The 24,748-nt window shown below is 30.3% G+C and overlaps 1 protein-coding gene across 1 annotated transcript in view; it reads right to left on the bottom strand.

The window, feature by feature from the left end:
- Positions 1–24,748, bottom strand: part of LOC119608175 — a 92,153-nt gene that overhangs the window by 18,559 nt on the left and 48,846 nt on the right. Inside the window, 3 exon segments of the mRNA XM_037962486.1 lie at positions 3,471–3,650; positions 16,032–16,179; positions 18,095–18,326. Coding sequence (XP_037818414.1) covers positions 3,471–3,650; positions 16,032–16,179; positions 18,095–18,326 — 560 coding nt within the window.

Here is a 24,748-nt window from a genome sequence, read left to right as displayed (position 1 = left end):
ATTACTATTTGAAGGCAAATTTTTTTGGAAAATAAATTTTGATATTTTACGCTAGGTAAACATAAGGTAAATAACTATACATCATGTAAACAATGGGTAAATAATAACAAATATGTTTAAATTTTATAATTTTCTGTTATTTAATAAAAGTTAAGGAAGTTTTATTAAAATTTACATATTTTACACTATGTAAACAATAGATAAATAATAGGAAAATAACTAAACATCATGTAAACAATGGGTAAATAATAACAAAATGTGTTAAATTTTATAATTTTCTGTTATTTAATCAAAGTTAGGGAAGATTTATTAAAATTTACATATTTTACACTATGTAAATAATAGGGAAATCATGTAAATTTTAAATTTTTAAGACTTTTAAGACATTGTTAAAATAAAATATATAACATAAAAATTTTTTAGATATTTTACATCATGTAAACAATAGGTAAATTAATAGAAAACTATAAAAATTATGAAATATTTTGGTAAATTAATAGAAAACTATAAAAATTATGAAATATTTTGGTATCAGATAGAAGCTAAAGAATATTTCTAAAAATTGTTTTCTTTACATAAGGTAAATAATGAGTAAGTAATGTATAAATCTTTAGTTATTGTTGTTTCCTGTAAAAATATTTTCCTGTTTTTATGTTCTAATCTTATGAAAACTTCTCATCTAATCTGCTTTATGACTAAACTAAACACCAAGTACTTGGCAATTTTCTCTATCTACTTAATATCCAAAAAACCAGCTCTAATTTATATTGTCTACGTCTCCAACTTTATCTGGTTAGTTCAAGGTTGTACATTACCGTTTTATGTTAATGTCCAGACATACACAGACAGCTATAGTTAAAGACAGAGACTAATTTAACTATATAGTCAGTCTTGAAATATACATATATTTATCCAAACTAACCAGTGTTTATTTGCAAGCATTCACAAAACTTTGCCGTTTATTGTACAATAATAAAAAGCAGTACGGAATGTATAAGACTCAGAGACAGCAGTAGAAATGTATATAAAAAAAACTTTTCTACTTAAAATGTAAAGTTTACAATAATTTTTGATTATTGGCACAATGCCAAATGAAATCGATGAAGTTCTTAAAGTTTTTTCTTTTTGCTGCTGGCTTCCTTATGAAATCCCTAACCATCAAGGCTTCTCCCCCTTTTTGTTATAATACACAGTCATAGCTAGCTTCCTTGTTATACTGTGTTATTTAAAAATGCAAAAAAAAAAAAAAACTTAAACTGGCGGAAGTTTGTCTATACTGGTTAAAGGAATGAAAATTTTCAAAATAATCATGAATTGAATGCCAGTGTTGCCATAAATTATCATATTGGTTTGAAAAGTATGTAAAATATTTTCGTATAGAATTTTTATTATATGTACTTTTAAGTATTTGTGTGTTTGTTTAAATAACAGGCAAATTTTTTCTTTATTTTGGCGTTTGAACTTCATTTATTATTGTTCATTTTCATTTTCATATTTTTTTTTTTTTTGCAACTAGCAAATATTTATAATTTTCGTTTTTTGCCAGTGTGTTTATTGATGAGGAAATTATTTATTTACCCAAGTCCTAGCGCAAACACAGACATTTAAACAAACTTTTTTAATTTCCCCCTTTTTTGTGCCAAGCAGACTGTCAGCTCTCAAATACCAAACCCTGTCTAACGACGGCTTTAGCTAGAAAGTTTATTTTTTTTCCTGTAGCCAAAGAATATTGTCAAATAAAATGTTGTTAATGTAAATTTCTTGTTATTTATAGTATTGAATTGTTTGAAAAGCTATAAAAATTCTCAGTTTTAATAACTTATTTTTTTTTTTTGCTTTCTTTTTATTTAAAAGGACAGACAGTTATAGTCAGGAAAACATTAACAGCTAAAAAGTTGTTAATGTATTATTGATGTCAGTTTATGGTTTTCTTTTTTTTCGTTAGTTTGCTACAAAACATCCTTTGAAAGTAATGTTTCACTGCTTTAAGGCAAATAAACCTTTAAGAGAAAAGTTTTCTTTTCTTTCTTTCTAAAAGATTTTTATGAACATTAACAAGAAGAAAATAATATTTAAACTTTTCATAATATTTTTTTGGAATATAATCAGTTGTTATTAATCAAAAAGGACATTTAGTCTGTTGAGGAAAAGGACAGAATTAAAACAGAACAAGAACAAACTAGAACAGAACTAGAACAGAACTAGAACAGAACTAGAACAGAACTAGAACAGAACTAGAACAGAACTAGAACAGAACTAGAATAGAACTAGAACAGAACTAGAACAGAACTAGAACAGAACTAGAACAGAACTAGAACAGAACTAGAACAGAACTAGAACAGAACTAGAACAGAACTAGAACAGAACTAGAACAGAACTAGAACAGAACTAGAACAGAACTAGAACAGAACTAGAACAGAACTAGAACAGAACTAGAACAGAACTAGAACAGAACTAGAACAGAACTAGAACAGAACTAGAACAGAACTAGAACAGAACTAGAACAGAACTAGAACAGAACTAGAACAGAACTAGAACAGAACTAGAACAGAATTAGAACAGAACTAAAACAGAACTAAAACAGAACCAAAACAGAACTAAAACAGAACTAAAACAGAACTAGAACAGAACTAGAACAGAACTAGAACAGAACTAGAACAGAACTAGAACAGAACTAAAACAGAACTAAAACAGAACTAGAACAGAACTAGAACAGAAATAGAACAGAACTAGAACAGAACTAGAACAGAACTAGAACAGAATTAGAACAGAACTAAAACAGAACTAGAACAGAACTAGAACAGAACTAGAACAGAACTAGAACAGAACTAGAACAGAACTAGAACAGAACTAGAACAGAACTAGAACAGAACTAGAACAGAACTAGAACAGAACTAGAACAGAACTAGAACAGAACTAGAACAGAACTAGAACAGAACTAGAACAGAACTAGAACAGAACTAGAACAGAACTAGAACAGAACTAGAACAGAACTAGAACAGAACTAGAACAGAACTAGAACAGAACTAGAACAGAACTAGAACAGAACTAGAACAGAACTAGAACAGAACTAGAACAGAACTAGAACAGAACTAGAACAGAACTAGAACAGAACTAGAACAGAACTAGAACAGAACTAGAACAGAACTAGAACAGAACTAGAACAGAACTAGAACAGAACTAGAACATAACTAGAACATAACTAGAACATAACTAGAACAGAACTAGAACACAACTAGAACAGAACTAGAACAGAACTAGAACAGAACTAGAACAGAACTAGAACAGAACTAGAACATAACTAGAAAAGAACTAGAACAGAACTAGAACAAAACTAGAACAGATCTAGAACAGAACTAGAACAGAACTAGAACAAAACTAGAACATAACTACAACAGAACTAGAACAGAACTACAACAGAACTAGAACTATTACTCTATTTAGTGCTTCCAAATTAATTTCTTACTCACCTTTGCCAAAACCATGAATATCGGTGCGGAAATTATCTTTTCCCTTCTGACCATCCACCAATTGTCCCAGACCATCAATATAACGGTCGCCCTGTTCATAGCCATCATAGGTTTTATCCGATAAATCAACTTCCATGCCACGTTGGACACCCTTTGGTATACTATAGGAAACAATGCCCTCTGGAAAAAAAAAGAAACACAAAGAAAATAAAATGGAAATTAGTTAACAAGGAGTCATAAAAACAGGAAATATAAAATAATCTAAAAATGAATGTAAAACTTAAAACTATAAAATGTGATTTAGTTTATAACAAATTTTTCGTCGAGAGAGAGAGACAGGGAGGGAGAACAGAACATATAGCGTGGTAATATGAAACTTCAAATTATAAATGAACATATGTTTAAATGTCACAATATGTATGTATCTATGTATGTATGAATGTGTTGGAAAATATTTAATTTCTTTCTATAGCAATGACGAAGACAAACGACTAACAAACTGCAGTGATGATGATTATAATGAGAATGATTTTGTGGAGTTGGTGTTTTTTTAAGGCGCAGTTGTTTGTTGTATAGTTAATGTTTTATGTATTTTAGTTTTGTATTACATTATTTTCTAGTTTAGTTTATTTTAGTTTTTTTTTTAATTTACTTAAACATTTATTATAAACACATCCTTCTTAGGGTAAGTATTTTTTTAAGTGTGAGACATATCATATTTCTGAATTGTAAAGAATAAAAAATGAAATAGATTTTGAAGTTTTTAAAGAAAAGGGGAAAATATTTAAATTTAGAATTGAAGTTGAAATATTTCAATGTCATTGGAAATTTATGTAAATTGATTTCAGAGAAATAAACTAATTAATTTAATTGGAAATTTATAATGGAAAAAAGATGATTCATTTTGAATAGAACGAGGGGATTTGGAAAAACTTACAGTTAAAGAAATAAATCAACAATTTCTTTAGAAAATTTTAAACAATAGACGTTTTTTTTATAGAAATTTTTAGTTGTATAAAATTTTGTTTAGTAAACTTTAAGCTTTTAAAGATTTGCTTAAGAAAACTTTAAGTTTGTAAAGTATTGATATGAAAAACTTTAAGCTTCGTGAGATCTGCTGAAGAAAACTTAAAGTCCTTAATGATATGGTGAAGAAAATTTTAAGCTTTAGAAGATTCATAAAACTTTAAGCTTTTAAAAGTATGCTATAGAAAACAACTTTAAATACTAATAGTATAAAACTTTAAGCTTCTAAAGCTTTTTGATAGAAATCTGAAAGTATATTATATTTAGCTACTTTAAGCTTTAAGATTAGCTTAATAAAACTTAAAGTTTCAAACAATTTTGTATAAAAACTTTAAGCTCTAAAACATTTTCCCTTAAAAAACAATCAAATGATTCGAAAAAGTATGCTATAGAAAACTTTAAATACTAATAGTATAAAACTTTAAGCTTCTAAAGCTTTTTGATAGAAATCTGAAAGTATATTATATTTAGCTACTTTAAGCTTAAGAAAACTTAAAGCTTCAAACAAGTTTGTATAAAAACTTTAAGCTCTAAAACATTTTCCGTTAAAAAAACAATCAAATGATTTGAAAAAGCTAATTTTCAACTGCAAAAGCTCTCTCTGTATATCTACATAACTAAATTTTCTTCTATTTAAACATTTTTTCTCAACTTTTCATGTTCAGTCTCCTTAAGTGTACTTTAACAAAATCTAATTAATGCCTCATGAAACCATAGAACATTGACCCTAAGTAATTAAGTATTTTATGTCTAAACTTAAGGTTTTTGTGGTTAAAATATTTCATAGCATTTGTTAAGTATCACAAATATTCCAACACAAAAAAAAAACAAGTGCCTTAATAAACACACTCACTGTACAATTAAGCATAATTAAATTAGCTCTAAAAACTTAATCGATTTCAAAGGACATAAATAGCCTACAAGGAAAATAAACCAAAACATATGTTGTTTTTTTTTTAATAAAAACTTAATAACAGTAATTAAAACTACAATATATTCTTTATAATTAAGTAATTTTTTTCCCCAACAAAAATTACACTTTTTTCTCTATTTAAAGAAAATTATTTAAATTTTTTTATTTAACAAACTCTCTACAATTTAAACTATTTTTTTTTCAACAACAAAACTTTTGAAGGTTTTTCGCCCTCTTTTTGTTTGTAAATATTGCGTGCAGACATTAAATCAGACAATAACCTGCCGCCAATGTCGTTTCAAAGATCTACCTATTTTCTCCTGTTAACCTTTAGTATTATAATATTTGTTTTTTTTTTATAATAAAACAACCTTATTGTAATAAAACTAAATGGCGCCATATTATAACACTTTGCATGCAATTGTCCTGGGCACAAAAGCATATAAATAAAATAGTAGAAAATTTTTATAAATAAATAAAAAGAGTGAAATATACTATGCATAAAAATTTAAATTTGCCCCATGCAAGGAAAGTCTAATTAAGGTATAACATAAAACAAATTAGCGATTGGCATAACCCTACAGATTTTTATATAAATGTAGAACTACTAGAAGAGAACTAGAACAGAATTAAAATAGCACTAGAGCAGAACTAGAACAGAACTAGCACAAAACTAGAACAGAACTATAACTAGAACAGACTAGAACAGAACTAGAGCAGAACTAGAACAGAACTAGAACAGAACTAGAACAGAACTAGAACAGAACTAGAACAGAACTAGAACAGAACTAGAACAGAACTAGAACAGAACAGAACTAGAACAGAACTAGAACAGAACTAGAACAGAACTAGAACAGAACTAGACACTAGAACAGAACTAGAACAGAACTAGAACAGAACTAGAACAGAACTAGAACAGAACTAGAACAGAACTAGAACAGAACTAGAACAGAACTAGAACAGAACTAGAACTAGAACAGAACTAGAACAGAACTAGAACAGAACTAGAACAGAACTAGAACAGAACTAGAACAGAACTAGAACAGAACTAGAACAGAACTAGAACAGAACTAGAACAGAACTAGAACAGAACTAGAACAGAACTAGAACAGAACTAGAACAGAACTAGAACAGAACTAGAACAGAACTAGAACAGAACTAGAACAGAACTAGAACAGAACTAGAACAGAACTAGAACAGAACTAGAACAGAACTAGAACAGAACTAGAACAGAACTAGAACAGAACTAGAACAGAACTAGAACAGAACTAGAACAGAACTAGAACAGAACTAGAACAGAACTAGAACAGAACTAGAACAGAACTAGAACAGAACTAGAACAGAACTAGAACAGAACTAGAACAGAACTAGAACAGAACTAGAACAGAACTAGAACAGAACTAGAACAGAACTAGAACAGAACTAGAACAGAACTAGAACAGAACTAGAACAGAACTAGAACAGAACTAGAACAGAACTAGAACAGAACTAGAACAGAACTAGAACAGAACTAGAACAGAACTAGAACAGAACTAGAACAGAACTAGAACAGAACTAGAACAGACTAGAACAGAACTAGAACAGAACTAGAACAGACTAGAACAGAACTAGAACAGAACTAGAACAGAACTAGAAAAGAACTAGAATAGAACTAGAACAGAACTAGAACAGAACTAGAACAGAACTAGAACAGAACTAGAACAGAACTAGAACAGAACTAGAACAGAACTAGAACTAGAACAGAACTAGAACAGAACAGAACTAGAACAGAACTAGAACAGAACTAGAACAGAACTAGAACAGAACTAGAACAGAACTAGAACAGAACTAAAACAGAACTAGGATTGAACCAGAACTGAACTAGAATTGAACTAAAACTGAACTAGAACTGAACTACAACTGAGTTACAATTCAACTAGAACTGAAATAAAACTAAACAAACACTGAACTAGAAGGTAGAACAACAGTGAAACTGCTACTTAAGTTGACGTTGTTAGATTGAAGATTTTAGTTTATCAATATTTACCGGAATAGGCCTAAATTAGGTTTTTGCTTCAAGTACATGTAAACAACATGCCTGGATAAATATTTATCAACATTTAATAACAACTTGAAATGTTTACTCTCGCCAAAAGGAGGCAAAAATGAAATTATTACCACACAAAACCTTTAATGACACTACATGGTAAAATATCTAACAGCTCCTTTTCTGCAGGATGTGAAGAAGCAAAAATGTTTCATTTTAATACAATAATTATAACAACAAGGACTTTTTAGCTATTACAATTTTACCTTGACTAAGTTGTTGGTACAACGGGAGGGAAAAATTAAAATGAACATACAAATGAGTTTTTCTGTTTTTTTTTATTATTTGTATATATTGTGTTTAATAAAGTGTTTCTTTTTTTTGTATTTTAGTTTCTAAGGACATGTCATTTGATTATCATTAACTCTGGCTTATGCCTCAACAAAATGAGAATTTTTTGTTGTTTTTTTCTTTAATTTTTTATAAATATGAGCTATGGAGTTCTGTTTTGGTTTGTTTGCATTATTTCATATGCAAATTAATCAAGATAACACGTTATTCTCGTGTATCCTTCATGTATATATCCTTCGACAAGTGAAATAAAATGTTTTTTCTCTTTAGATGGAGGGAGTTGGAGGCAAATAATCGTAATAATTTTATGATGTTGTAAAACGTGCCTAATGTCACTAAATGCTAAAGAAAAAAAGTGAAGCATGTGTGTTTATTGTAGCAACTTTATAGAAAGAAAATATGCATGCTACAAAAATGTGTATGTTTTTTTACACGTTTCTTTTGGTCTTAAAAAGAAAACAATGTAAAGGCATTTTTTCCTGCGTTTTTTGTAGTTTATTCTTTTTCATATTTTACAGGATATAAAAACGAAGTGTTATAACAAAAAGAAAAAAATGAAGGCAAAGAAAATATCATTTTTGATGACTAAGTAGAGGGTGTTGGGTTTGCATCGGGCTGGCTGGAAAAGAGTGTTTTTTAAAGGTAACTTAGGGAAAAGCCATTAAAATTGTGTTTGAACAAAAGATTGATGAAAAAAGATAAAATGTTATACAAAGAAATTATTTAAGGATATAAAACTGTAAGCAGGATGTGCTGACATGAAAAGCAGAACAAAGTTTTTTTATAACAAAAAAACATAAAATATTAAAAAATACATCTTAAGAAAACTCAATAAGCAGAGAATTATATAAGGTAATAAAATGAGTAAAAAAGCTTTAAAATAGAAAGTTAAGAAAACGAACGAATGTCTTAAGATAGATCAGCAGAGAGAATAATAACAGCTAGAGAGAGAACGAGAAGCTACCGTTCTCAATGAAAAACTGAATTAAAACAGAACTAGAATAGAACTAGAACTAGAACTAGAACTAGAACAGAACTAGAACAGAACTAGAACAGAACTAGAACAGAACTAGAACAGAACTAGAACAGAACTAGAACAGAACTAGAACAGAACTAGAACAGAACTAGAACAGAACTAGAACAGAACTAGAACAGAACTAGAACAGAACTAGAACAGAACTAGAACAGAACTAGAACAGAACTAGAACAGAACTAGAACAGAACTAGAACAGAACTAGAACAGAACTAGAACAGAACTAGAACAGAACTAGAACAGAACTAGAACAGAACTAGAACAGAACTAGAACAGAACTAGAACAGAACTAGAACACACCTAGAACACACCTAGAACAGAACTAGAACAGAACTAGAACAGAACTTGAACAGAACTTGAACAGAACTAGAATAGAACTAGAACAGAACTAGAACAGAACTAGAAAAGAACTAGAACAGAACTAGAACAGAACTAGAACAGAACTAGAACAGAACTAGAACAGAACTAGAACAGAACTAGAACAGAACTAGAACAGAACTAGAACAGAACTAGAACAGAACTAGAACAGAACTAGAACAGAACTAGAACAGAACTAGAACAGAACTAGAACAGAACTAGAACAGAACTAGAACAGAACTAGAACAGAACTTGAACAGAACTTGAACAGAACTTGAACAGAACTAGAACAGAACTAGAACAGAACTAGAACAGAACTAGAACAGAACTAGAACAGAACTAGAACAGAACTAGAACAGAACTAGAACAGAACTAGAACAGAACTAGAACAGAACTAGAACAGAACTAGAACAGAACTAGAACAGAACTAGAACAGAACTAGAACAGAACTAGAACAGAACTAGAACAGAACTAGAACAGAACTAGAACAGAACTAGAACAGAACTAGAACAGAACTAGAACAGAACTAGAACAGAACTAGAACAGAACTAAAAAAACTAGAACACCTAGAACAGAACAAGAACAGAACTATAACATAACTCATGGTCTAATGGAAATTGCTTAAGTGTCTATTTAGTAGCAGTTGTACTAAGTTTAAGCTATTTTTGTTAGACTCCTTTAAATACCTCTAATTACTCCTAAGTAGTATTTATAGCCTCCGTAAAAACTACTATTTAATTACATCTTTTTTTTGCTCTCTATTGTATTATTAACAATTGGATTTTAATCGTTATTTATTTTAATAGTTTTATTTTTATATATATGTAAAAAAAATTAAAGGACATTGTTTTTAACGTTTTAACTAAATTACATTATAATTACCACAAAATACTATATTTAATCTAATTAACCATAATTACTATAAATTGTTCCATGAAATTGTAGTAAAATTAGTTGGGCTTTATTTTCCATAACAAATAACTAGTAATGGTATAAGCACGACATGTGTTCAATTAAAAATTGGTGAAAAAAAAAACTAAAAGTAGTTAAGTTATATTAAGTATTTAAGGTATAAAAATTTAAAGTAATTTAAGGCTTTAAAATATAGGCAAAAAATCCTTAAATTAGACTGTAGGACTTTTCAGTCCTTTGACAAAAGTGAAAATGTAACAGCTGCTAATATGTTTAAGTTTTAAAGTAAACACCTAAAAGTATGCTAGAAAATTTTTTAAGACCGTAATTACTCTCATATTGACTCTCTATCTCAAGTTGCTGAGAATATAGCAGCTGCTTAAGTGTTTAATTTTAAGGTAGTTAGTATAAAAATTTTATTTTAAATCAAACTTTTGTTTAAAATTTAACTATTTTTTAAATGTTTATAATTTTTTGGGTCTAACTATTGCAATTACTACTTTCAATTATAACACTAATATCCGTAATTGCTTAAAAACAATTTAAAATAATTTATTATTATGAATTTCAAATACAAATATAACCAACCCAGCGAACATATAGCTGATGAAAGCTTAAACTTTTCAAACTTATTTTGAAAATGAATGCAACTTAAATTGAACTCCAAATGTTTACTGGTTTCATGACAATCTATTTACACTTAAATCCTTTTTAAAAACTTTCCCTCTCCAAAATATTACCTGGGGTTTACAGTCAAACCTCCCATATTATCACATGTTTTTTCACCAAAAACAAAAATATTGTTTTAACTAAAAACAACAAATTTACTTATTGTTTTTTTTTATGGATTTTCAATTTAATTACACACGTGTATTCAGCAATTGTTTTAGTTGTTATTGCATTGAATTTAAATATTGTATGTTACGCCTTTTGTTAAAACAATTACTTATTGTTTTCAAAACAATACTCGATAAACCATTAAAATAAAATTTTGGTAAAGAGAAGCAACAAAAAAAAAAAACACGCATGTAATTACGATAATTATAATATACACGCATTGTTATTGCAGACATAGTACCGTTATAAGCGGCATAAATTATTTAAAACTAATAATAATCTTTATGGAAACAAAAGGATGTGAGACACGCACACAAAGAAAGCAAGGAATTGGTTGACAAACACAGACACAGCCAGTTGACAAACATGTAGTAGAGAATACATTACAAACAGAAGTGAACGACAACTGAACTACAATAGAAGTATAACTGAACTACAATTGAGCTACAAATGAACTACAACTGAACTATAAGTGAGCTTTAAATGGTCTGTAACTGAAGTTTGACTGCACTACAAGTGAACCACAGATGAACAACAACTCAACCTTAAATGAAGTTCGATTGAAGTACAACTGAACTACAACTAAACTACAACTGAAATACAACTAAACTACAACTGAATTATAACTGAAATACACTTTATTTAGATTCGAACTACAACTTAACAACTGAGCTACAATTGAACTACAACTGAGCTTTGAATGATCTGCAGCTGAAGTTCGACTGTACTACAACTGAACTACAACTGAACAACATTTCTAAACTACCAACAACTGAACTAAACTACTTTAAATGAACTGCAACTGCATTCGAATTGAACTACAACTAAACTTCAACTAAACTACAACTATACTACAACTAAACTACAATTGAACTTCAACAGAATTACAACTCATTTAGAATCGAACTACAACTTAACAACAAAATCTACTAAAACTAAACTACGTTTCCATTTACCCTGAAACCTTTAGAACTTTGCTCTGCAAAAAGTTAATTCCTATTAAATTCAATTTTCCTCTTAACCAGCTTAAACCTTTGCGTTAAGTTTCTTTATTACCAAACATTTAATTGAATTTTATTTTGTCGTTTTCTCGACTTGTTAACATAATTTAGCATTATTTTAACTAAGATTGAAAAGATTATAATTTGTAATTTATTTCACCAACAAACTGCAGTTCTTTTCTGCACACTCCATAAAAACCTCCTTTAAAATTGATACCTAATTTAGTATTGAATTTTAATTTCGAGACAAAGAAAAAAAACAGCTCCATTTAACTGCACCTATTTTCAGTTTAAGACATTTACAACTTATTTTAAAATTCGATTTTTTTCTAGTAATACAAACGAAAACCTCTCCCTAGCTCATTAATCATTAATTTAATTTAAAACTAAACACACACATACACTCATTCATTCATAAGTAGTAGTTTAAGTCTATAGACCGACCAACAAACTTTAAACAGTCTCAAAAATTCAAATGTTTAACCAGCTAGAAAACAACCATTTAAATATTGTAAACACTTTGGTGTTGTTGCAACAATAAAACTGCATTTAACCGTATATGCATAAGAAACCGAGAAAAATCTTAACTTGTCTTAATGTTGCAGATAATCCCTCTACTTAAAATATTAAACAAATGTTGGCTTTAATATATGTTAAAGCCATGGTGTTGATGAGGTTTTAAAAATACACTCTACATTAGTCAAGTGCTATAATGGACTCAGTACTTGGAATGCAAAACGTTTGTAAACAAAGTTGTAAAGCTCGTAGTTCGAACATGTTAGGTTTCATTAATTTTCTAAACCTTAGTTTAACTGCGTTTAAATATGATGAAAATGAGCTTTCAAATTAAAGCTTTAAGGTTCGTAGGACCACAATATTGTAGGCATTAAAAAATCTTCACCTTAATTTAACAGAGAACTTGTCATTCCTAGAACTAGAACTAGAAAGAACTAGAACAGAACTAGAACAGACCTAGAACAGACCTAGAACAGAACTAGAACTGAACTAGAACAGAACTAGAACAGAACTAGAACAGAACTAGAACAGAACTAGAACAGAACTAGAAAAAAACTGGAACAGAACTAGAACAGTATTAGAACAGAACTAGAACAGAACTAGAACAGAACTAGAACAGAACTAGAACAGAACTAGAACAGAACTAGAACAGAACTAGAACAGAACTAGAACAGAACTAGAACAGAACTAGAACAGAACTAGAACAGAACTAGAACAGAACTAGAACAGAACTAGAACAGAACTAGAACAGAACTAGAACAGAACTAGAACTGAACTAGAATAGAACTGGAACAGAACTAGAACAGAACTAGAACAGAACTAGAACAGAACTAGAGCAGAACTAGAACAGAACTAGAACAGAACTAGAACAGAACTAGAACAGAACTAGAACAGAACTAGAACAGACTAGAACAGAACTAGAACAGAAATAGAACAGAACTAGAACAGAACTAGAACTGAACTAGAACTGAACTAGAACAGAACTAGAACAGAACTAGAACTGATCTAGAAACTGAACTAGAACTGTAACTAGAACTAAACTAGAACTGACTAGAACTGAACTAGAACTGAATTAGAATTGAACTAGAACTGAACTAGAACTGACTTAGAATTGAACTAGAACTGAACTAGAACTGAACTAGAACTGAACTAGAACTGAAATAGAACTAGAACTGAACGAAAACTGAACTAAACTGAACTAGAACTGAACTGGACACTAAACTAGTACTAAACTAGAACTGAACTAGAACTAACTAGAACTAAACTAGAACTGAACTAAAACTGAACTAGAACTGAACTAGAACTGAACTAGCACCTGAACTAGAACTGAACTAGAACTGAACTAGAACTGAACTAGAACTGAACTAGAACTGAACTAGAACTGAACTAGAACTGAACTAGAACTTGAACTAGAACTGAACTAGAACTGAACTAGAACTGAACTAGAACTGAACTAGAACTGAACTAGAACTGAACTAGAACTGAACTAGAACTGAACTAGAACTGAACTAGAACTGAACTAGAACTGAACTAGAACTGAACTAGAACTGAACTAGAACTGAACTAGAACTGAACTAGAACTGAACTAGAACTGAACTAGAACTGAACTAGAACTGAACTAGAACTGAACTAGAACTGAACTAGAACTGAACTAGAACTGAACTAGAACTGAACTAGACTGAACTAGAACTGAACTAGAACTGAACTAGAACTGAACTAGAACTGAACTAGAACTGAACTAGAACTGAACTAGAACTGAACTAGAACTGAACTAGAACTGAACTAGAACTGAACTAGAACTGAACTAGAACTGAACTAGAACTGAACTAGAACTGAACTAGAACTGAACTAGAACTGAACTAGAACTGAACTACTGAACTAGAACTGAATAGACTGAACTAGAACTGAACTAGAACTGAACTAGAACTGAACTAGAACTGAACTAGAACTGAACTAGAACTGAACTAGAACTGAACTAGAACTGAACTAGAACTGAACTAGAACTGAACTAGAACTGAACTAGAATTGAACTAGAACTGAACTAGAACTGAACTAGAACTGAACTAGAACTGAACTAGAACTGAACTAGAACTGAACTAGAACTGAACTAGAACTGAACTAGAACTGAACTAGAACTGAACTAGAACTGAACTAGAACTGAACTAGAACTGAACTAGAACTGAACTAGAACTGAACTAGAACTGAACTAGAACTGAACTAGAACTGAACTAGAACTGAACTAGAACTGAACTAGAACTGAACTAGAACTGAACTAGAACTGAACTAGAACTGAGCTAGAACTGAACTAGAACTGAGCTAGAACTGAACTAGAGCTGAACTAAAACTAAACTAGAACTAAACTAGAACTAAACTAGAACTAAACTAGAACTAAAATAGAACTAAACTAGATCTGAACTAGATCTGAACTAGAACTAAACTAGAACTAGATAGAACTAAACGAGAACTGAACTTAAACTAGAAGTGACTTTAATATCTATCTCTTGAGTTTGGTTTAACCTACTTTTTTACTTTACTACCCTAATAAAACTCTTAATTTCAAGTTAATTCAGATTTAATGTTACAAAATTATCATGAACCAAAAAAAGTCTGAAAAAATGAATAACACTCAACATTAAAACCATTTAATATGACCATTATACATATGAATGTATCTTAACACTCATATAAGGCAAATATGTTTAAGTGCATAGAGGAAAAACTTGCAACATGGGTGTGGTATAATGTGATAAGTCAAGGTAACTTAGTAAGTACCACAAATAAAAGCCCTTTTTGCATGTTTTATAAATAAAATTCCAACTATAGAAAAACAAAGCCAAAGGTAAAAAGAAAAATTAAAAATTTTTACATGGCATGTCTGATTTTTTAAGCGTTTTTTTTTTCAGTTATGATTATAAAAGAAATATTTTTCACATATTAATGTTGTTTGCTTGCTGTTTTAGAGGTGGACGTAGTCACACACAATGTCTGCTCTGGAAACGAGAGATAGAGGCCAAGCCAGACGTCGGGACATATTAAATTTGTTCTTGGATTTATTTAGTTTTTTTTTTGCCTTTTTCGGCTAATAGGTGTGTTTGTTAAGTTTTTATGGTTAGGACATAAATAAGATTTAAATTTAAGCACAAAACATATAAGCAACACCTTCCTTTTTCACAAAAAAAACTTTAGTTTTCTACATTTTGTTTAATAAATTTTCCTTTTATCTAATACTTATTTACAAAGTTTATGTGATTTTGTTTTTTCGTTGTTGAGGAAAAATTATGATCATCAATATATTTTTCTTCTATAATTTCAGCAAGATGATCATGTTGTCCATTAGCCAAAGACAAAATCTAACATTTTTCATAATTTTTTTTTTCTTTGTGATAAATTTTGCTGTTTGACATTAAATTGCTTGTAAAACTTTCTACACCATCATCATGTACATATTTGTTGCCTAAGACGCGTCTTAACCACATTTTTTTGCTTTTATCTATAAACATAAATTATAAAATTTCTATATGTAAAAATGTCTGGTTTATTGGTTACTCTTTTTTTTTTTAATATTTGTGTAGAAAATTTGAAAACTCACCTTCCCATGGACAACCCACAATTTCAGCTCTTAAACAGACCGTACGATCATATTGACCATATGGATAGATGCGTACTTTTGAAGCAAAAATTATGGGTTGTAAAGTGTTTTCGACTTCGCTGTAGGTATTGATGTTGCCGGGTAAAATCTGTAAAAGAAATAAATAAAAATATGATAAGTCAATTTAAATTGTGATAGAAAGTTGAAATTCCGCAAAGATCCTCAATGTATTAAGAAAAAGTAGATTCAATGAAATTTATATACATTTGCGCCTAAAAGCTTTCTACACTTTTAATTATGATTTAAGACTAAAAGTAGGCTTTAAAAAACAGAATGTAAGCGTCAAATCTCTGAACAAGAACTGAACTAGAACTGAACTAGAACTGAACTAGAACTGAACAAGAACTAAACAAGAACTGAACTAAAACTGAAGTAAAACTGAAGTAAAACTGAACTAGAACTGAACTAGAACTGAACTAGAACTGAACTAGAACTGAACTAGAACTGAACTAGAACTGAACTAGAACTGAACTAGAACTGAACTAGAACTGAACTAGAACTGAACTAGAACTAAACTAGAACTGAACTAGAACTGAACTAGAACTGAACTAGAACTGAACTAGAACTGAACTAGAACTGAACTAGAACTGAACTAGAACTGAACTAGAACTGAACTAGAACTGAACTAGAACTGACTAGAACTGAACTAGAACTGAACTAGAACTGAACTAGAACTGAACTAGAACTGAACTAGAACTGAACTAGAACTGAACTAGAACTGAACTAGAACTGAACTAGAACTGAACTAGAACTGAACTGAACTAGAACTGAACTAGAACTGAACTAGAACTGAACTAGAACTGAACTAGAACTGAACTAGAACTGAACTAGAACTGAACTAGAACTGAACTAGAACTGAACTAGAACTGAACTAGAACTGAACTAGAACTGAACTAGAACTGAACTAGAACTGAACTAGAACTGAACTAGAACTGAACTAGAACTGAACTAGAACTGAACTAGAACTGAACTAGAACTAAACTAGAACTGAACTAGAACTGAACTAGAACTGAACTAGAACTGAACTAGAACTGAACTAGAACTGAACTAGAACTGAAATAGAACTGAACTAGAACTGAACTAGAACTGAAATAGAACTGAAATAGAACTGAACTAGAACTGAACTAGAACTGAACTAGAACTGAACTAGAACTGAACTAGAACTGAACTAGAACTGAACTAGAACTGAACTAGAACTGAACTAGAACTGAACTAGAACTGAACTAGAAACTGAACTAGAACTGAACTAGAACTGAACTAGAACTGAACTAGAACTGAACTAGAACTGAACTAGAACTGAACTAGAACTGAACTAGAACTGAACTAGAACTGAACTAGAACTGAACTAGAACTGAACTAGAACTGAACTAGAACTGAACTAGAACTGAACTAGAACTGAAGTAGAACTGAACTAGAACTGAACTAGAACTGAACTAGAACTGAACTAGAACTGAACTAGAACTGAACTAGAACTGAACTAGAACTGAACTAGAACTGAACTAGAACTGAACTAGAACTGAACTAGAACTGAACTAGAACTGAACTAGGACTGAACTAGAACTGAACTAGAACTGAACTAGAACTGAACTAGAACTGAACTAGAACTGAACTAGAACTGAACTAGAACTGAACTAGAACTGAACTAGAACTGAACTATAACTGAACAAGAACTGAAGTAGAACTGAACTAGTACTGAACTAGAACTGAACTAGAACTGAATTAGAACTGAACTAGAACTGAACTAGAACTGAATTAGAACTGAACTAGAACTTAACTAGAACTTAACTAGAACTAAGATAGAACTGAACTAGAATTGAACTAGAACTGAACCAGAACTGAGCTTGAACTAGAAATTAATATTTAAATTAAAATAGGCTTTATTATGATAAAAATTTGGTCCTTCGATCCTGTGACCTTTGAGAAAATTTCATATTTTTTCTATATTTAACCTAATTTTAAGCCTAAAAGTTGAGTTAAAATCTAGATCAAGTTGTCAAACTCACCTCCTTTCCTTGAGTGTTCTTCCATCTCTTCCAGCTGGTAAAACCCGGACGCCAATATTCCAAAACATATGCTTCCGTATACTCCTGACCCTGGCCCTTACCAAAACGACCCTGTGTACGTATGGCCGTTACGACATGCACCGACAAGAGGTCAACTTGTAAATATTCTTTTAAAGCATTAGACACCATATGTTTGGGACACCAAGCTCCGCCATTATTATCGGTTTTCAGTCTAAAAAAAATATAGGAAAAAAAAGAAAAACAAAATGTAAAAGTAGTGAAACAACAATAAAACAAAACACATAAATTACAATTATTGTCAAGTCAAAGCAAAGAGAAAAAAATTACAAAATGAATCAAAATAAAAACTTTTTCAACGCATCACACACACAAACGCAAAAATTTGCTAAAGAACCAGAAAATATACAGTAGAAAGCAGAGAAAAAAAAACAGAAAAAAATTCCTATAAATTAATTGACATTAAATGACAGGCCCCACATTGGGTTCTTGGCTGTTGGTTTTTCTGCCAGAAGAAAAAACACCAAACCACCTTATATTCAATATCACCAAACGTCATCGTCTACAAAAATAAAATTAATGTATTTATTTTTTTTCTTCCTACTATTCGTGTTGGTATCAGCAGCAGCGTCTGTTGCTAGTAGTACTATATCGCTTTAAATGGTACGTGCAGCTTAGTAAATTGAGCTTTTTGGTCATACAAAAATCATCAACAAAGCCAAAACAACAACCCAATAACCACTTGAAATGGTTGAATGGTGTTTTTTTTATTTTTATAATGTTTGCATGCTATAGGCAGCAGAATTGAAATTAAGTTAAATTTCATATATTTGATTGGTCCTTCGAACTTTGATTTTATTGATGTTTCGTTTAGATAATTCATTGAACATGAACTAGAACAGAACAAGAACTGAACAAGAACTGAACTAGAACTGAACTAGAACTGAACTAGAACTGAACTAGAACTGAACTAGAACTGAACTAGAACTGAACTAGTACTGAACTAGAACTGAACTAGAACTGAAGCAGAACTAGAACAGAACTAGAATAGAATAAGAACAGAACTAGAGCAGAACTAGAACAGAACTAGAACAGAACTAGAACAGAACTAGAACAGAACTAGAACAGAACTAGAACAGAACTGAACTAGAATTGAACTAGAACTGAACTAGAACTGAACTAGAACTGTACTAAAACTGAACTAGAACAGAACTAGAACTGAACTAGAACTGAACTAAAACTGAACTAGAACAGAACTAGAACAGAACTAGAACAGAACTAGAACAGAACAGAACTAGAACAAACTGAACAGAACCTAGAAACAGAACTAGAACAGAACTAGAACAGAACTAGAACAGAACTAGAACAGAACTAGAACAGAACTAGAACGAACTAGAACTGAACTAGAACTGAACTACAATGAACTAGAACCTGAACTAGAACAGAACTAGAACAGAACTAGAACAGAACTAGAACAGAACTAGAACAGAAAATAGAACAGAACTAGAACAGAACTAGAACAGAACTAGAACAGAACTAGAACAGAACTAGAACAGAACTAGAACAGAAACTAGAACAGCACTAGAACAACTAGAAACAGAACTCGAACAGAACTAGAACAGAACTAGAACAGAAACTAGAACAGAACTAGAACAGAACTAGACAGAACTAGAAAAGAACTAGAACAGAACTAGAACAGAACTAGAAACAGAACTAGACGAACTAGACAGAACTAGAACAACTAGAACTACTAGAACAGAACTCGAACAGAACTAGAACAGAACTAGAACAGAACTAGAACAGAACTTAGAACAGAACTAGAACAGAACTAGAACAGAACAGAAACTAGAACAGAACTAGAACAGAACTAGAACAGAACTAGAACAGAACTAGAACAGAACTAGAACAGAACTAGAACAGAACTAGAACAGAACTAGAACAGAACTAGAACAGAACTAGAACAGAACTAGAACAGAACTAGAACAGAACTAGAATAGAACTAGAACAGAACTAGAACAGAACTAGAACAGAACTAGAACAGAACTAGAACAGAACTAGAACAGAACTAGAACAGAACTAGAACAGACTAGAACAGAACTAGAACAGAACTAAACAGAACTAGAACAGAACTAGAACAGAACTAGAACAGAACTAGAACAGAACTAGAACTGAACTAGAACTGAATAAATATTGAAGTAGAATTTAAAGATTTTTGCACATTTTAGAGTTGGTCCTTCGAACCGTTATTTTAAACCATTATAGGGTCTTGCTTTAGTCTACATAATCTAACATTCTGTTTTTTTTTTTTGCTGCCGTTTAACTTCTTTAATTCCTAACCAAATGATATTTGATTTTGCTATATATTACTCTTTATTCCACTTTATTTATTTATACATTTTTTTGCTCATCTGTCCACATTTAAGTGGCGTTTTTAAGATTTGTTTTCTGTTGCTTTACCATTACAATTTTTTTTTGCTGTAGGTTTTTTTCTTATTTATTTTAATGTAAATGCGTTTAAAAGCCGTTTTTAAACGTCAATTCTTTTAGTTTCATGTTATCATTTTAAAAATTCGTTAAATAAAACCACAAGAGCTAAGGAAGAAAAAAAAGTTGTATTTCTTTACGAGAAAACCCCCCCCTTTTGAGCAAAAATCGCTTCTGGTGACTTGTTAAGTTCGTTAAAAAATGAATTTTATTTTTTGCAAAAACTTTACTAAATAATCATCCTCTTCTAGACTTCAACAGCTTCTACTGACTTTTAGTTTGAAATGTAACTTTATGGCTTGAATGGTTTTTTTTTTTCTTGGTTTTTTTGCTGTTTTTATACAATTTTTGCTAAACTCAGCAGGATGTTGTCTTGGTAATTAAGGATTAATTTTTGGTTGCTTAGTTATGGTTATTTTAAATGATTTTTTTTTCAAGATTTTTATTTTTTAGAAGTTTGCTGTATTAAATATCTTGAGCATTTATTGATATGTTAATTTTTTTTTTTGCTTGCTCTGAAGTTGTCTTAATGATATTCGAAGTTTAGTTCTTTTTTTAAACATTTATTGGTCTTGGGTTTTAGTTTTAAAGGAGGGTTTTTGGTTTATTTCTCATTTTAATTAAAATGAATGAGAAAGAAGTGTAATAGATAGAAACATAGTTGATTTGTTTAAAAAAAGAGCTAAATAGAATTGTAAGGTTGTGGAAATTCTCTTTTAAAAGATTTTTCTTGAGTTTGGGTCCTTCGAATCACAAGATTTTAAAAAATAAGGATATATGTTGATATTGTGGTAAAAAATTATTCAATTATGTTAGAAATTAATTAAAAAATTACTAAAAGTTTTTCTAAATCATTGTTTTAAATCAATTTTAAAATGTTACTTATGGTCCTTCGAGCTTTAAACTCCATTTTATATTTTGGCAATTACATTAGAAACTATCCTGTAAATATTCTAAGAAAATGTTGATGAAATTAAATGATTTCTAGAAGATTTCATAAACGAAATTAATTGTAAATTTAGATTCAGTTATGGTCCTACGAACCTTACACTAGATTACCTACAGCAATAAACAAGCTGTTTTGTGATCTCTGGCAATTATAATACAATTTATTTTAAAGAAATCTAATGGATTGCAAATGAAATTAAACCACTTAATGTTATTAATATAATGGTCCTTCGAGCTTTAATCAATTTCAAAAATTTCTTTGATATTTTCCATATCTAATACTTCAGAGTAATAAAACACATGGCAAGAGACAGGAAATAGTTTTATAGTTCAGCAATATTTTATGTAAATTTCCGTTAAATGAAATCTAATCTAACGGCTTATTAAAGAAAAACATGTAAATTTTTTTAAAAATTTTATTACCTTAATTTATTATGAAATTCTTCAAAGGGCTCTTAAAAACACCATAATAAAATTTCAAAGCTATAATTACCGCAATTCCAGACAAATTTAAACTTTTTAAACAACATTTTAATTTATAACCAAAAACCTTTATATTGCCCAATTCCTCAAATAAAACCCTCTTTTTTTAAGAAAATCCAAAAAAAAACCTTCAATCTTTTTTTAATAATTGTTATCATTGCACACATCATCATCATCATGATCATAAACACTACAATTATTCAGCACTCCAAACTAAAAAATGATGTGGTGATAAGACCTCCCTAACACTTTTACACTATAATTTCCCAAAAAAAAAATGTTTAAAAATTTAACACAAAAACTATCTTAAAATCAAGATAAACAATTGTAAAAGTTTATGTCTCTAAACAAAAAAAAAAAAATTTTGTTTTCAAGAAAAATGTAACAGGTTCTTAGAAAATTTGTACAACCAATACTCTACTAGACTCAAGTTGGTAGCCAAAAAACAATTTTATTTTATGATATTGTAAGTGTGCAACTGCAATTAAAAAGTGCAGGTAATGTCTCCCCTTTGCTTTTATATAAAACCTCTTATTTTTCTTTTCTAGGGGCCTCCGCCATCTTCAGAGATTTTATGATTGTTATTTTGTGTATTTTTAAGATTTTGTTTTTTACTTTAAATTGTTATAATTGCTGGCGGCTTTAAAACGTTTGATGTCTGTGAAGAGTTTTATTTTTGTACTTTTGTGTTTTTCTTTTAGAGGTAAAATGGTCTAGTTTTATGAGTATTTTTCTTGATAATTACACATGGAAATAGAGTTTGTACCGGCTTTAGTTTTGTTTAAATTTTTAAGTTATTAAAATCTTGACAAAAAGATAAAAAAAGCTAATGAAAACCAGGAAGGAAATTGATAAAAAATGTTAAACTACTAGAACCAGAACAGAACTCAAACCGAACTAGATTACAACTAGAACAGAACTAGAAGAGAACTAGAAGAGAACTATAAGAGAACTAGAAGAGAACTAGAACAGAACTAGAACAGAACTAGAACAGAACTAGAACAGAACTAGAACAGAACAGAACTAGAACAGAAACTAGAAAAGAACTTGAACAGAACTAGAACAGAACTAGAACAGAACTAGAACAGAACTAGAACAGAACTAGAACAGAACTAGAACAGAACTAGAACAGAACTAGAACAGGACTGGAACAGAACCAGAACTAGAACAGAACTAGAACAGAACTAGAACAGAACTAGAACAGAACTAGAACAGAACTAGAACAGAACTAGAACAGAACTAGAACAGAACTAGAACAGAACTAGAACAGAACTAGAACAGAACTAGAACAGAACTAGAACAGAACTAGAAAGAACTAGAAAAGAACTAGAACAGAACTAGAACAGAACTAGAACAGAACTAGAACAGAACTAGAACAGAACTAGAAGAGAACTAGAACAGAACTAGAACAGAACTAGAACAGAACTAGAACAGAACTAGAACAGAACTAGAAACAGAACTAGACAGACTAGAACAGAACTAGAACAGAACTAGAACAGAACTAGAACAGAACTAGAACAGAACTAGAACAGAACTAGAACAGAACTAGAACAGAACTAGCATAGAACTAGCATAGAACTAGAACAGAACTAGAACAGAACTAGAACAGAACTAGAACAGAACTAGCATAGAACTAGCATAGAACTAGAACAGAACTAGAACAGAACTAGAACAGAACTAGAACAGAACTAGAACAGAACTAGAACAGAACTAGAACAGAACTAGAACAGAACTAGAACAGAACTAGAACAGAACTAGAACAGAACTAGAACAGAACTAGAACAGAACTAGAACAGAACTAGAACAGAACTAGAACAGAACTAGAACAGAACTAGAACAGAACTAGAACAGAACTAGAACAGAACTAGAACAGAACTAGAATAGAACTAGAACAGTTAGTTAGAACAGAACTAGAACCTTTACCTTTGTGGTAACAATTAAGAGTTGGTAATAAAACTTAAATCAATTTTAAATCGTATTAATATGTACTTTATTGCAGCGGCCTCCTCTATAAACTATAAATCTTAATTTATATACAAATTCCTACTTTTCAAATGACCCTTTTTAGAAAAAACCCACATTTTTATATAGCAGCCACAAAAAAGGTCAATTTAATTTTCATAAACTAAACAACTACCGCCAAACATTAGACTATAAAACTTTATTTCCTCTGCAATCGCTGCGAACAAGAAAAAGATACTTTCAGAATTGTTTATTTAGTTAGAAGCTGTATGTGTATGTATTTTGTTTATTTCTTTTAATCTCAAACTAAAATGCTATAAAAATCATTTAAAATGCTAATATCCTTAGTTTATAGACCCATTTCATTTTGACTTTAATTATTGTTATTGCCAAAGTTAACAATCTGTCTGTCTACAAGACAGTATAAAACCAAGCAACAGAAACTACATTAAACTAGAAAATGTGAAAACAAAATGAAAAAAAAAAAAAAAAACAAATGAAAACTAAAATGTTAATACACATTTTGCTTCTGTGAATGCGCCTTTTATGTTGTGAATGCTGAAAGTACAACACATTCTCATAAATGTAGAACTATGTAAAAAATCTGCTTTGGTTGAGATTGTAAAAGTCTGCTTTTCTGTTTGCTGTAACAACTGCACTAGACTAAGCAACCGGACTAACAACTATCTAATCAAACTTTGTTTTCCTTAGCATGTATTTTCCCGAGTTTTTTAATACAACTTCTTTTAAAGCCGCCTA

Source organism: Lucilia sericata, unplaced genomic scaffold, assembly GCF_015586225.1.
Source record: "Lucilia sericata isolate MDLA Ls3-8-SP2 unplaced genomic scaffold, ASM1558622v1 Contig000799F_arrow, whole genome shotgun sequence".
Classification (NCBI taxonomy): Eukaryota; Metazoa; Arthropoda; class Insecta; order Diptera; family Calliphoridae; genus Lucilia; species Lucilia sericata.
The sequence above is the reverse complement of the archived record's forward strand: the minus strand, read 5'-3'. Positions and strand labels throughout refer to the sequence as shown.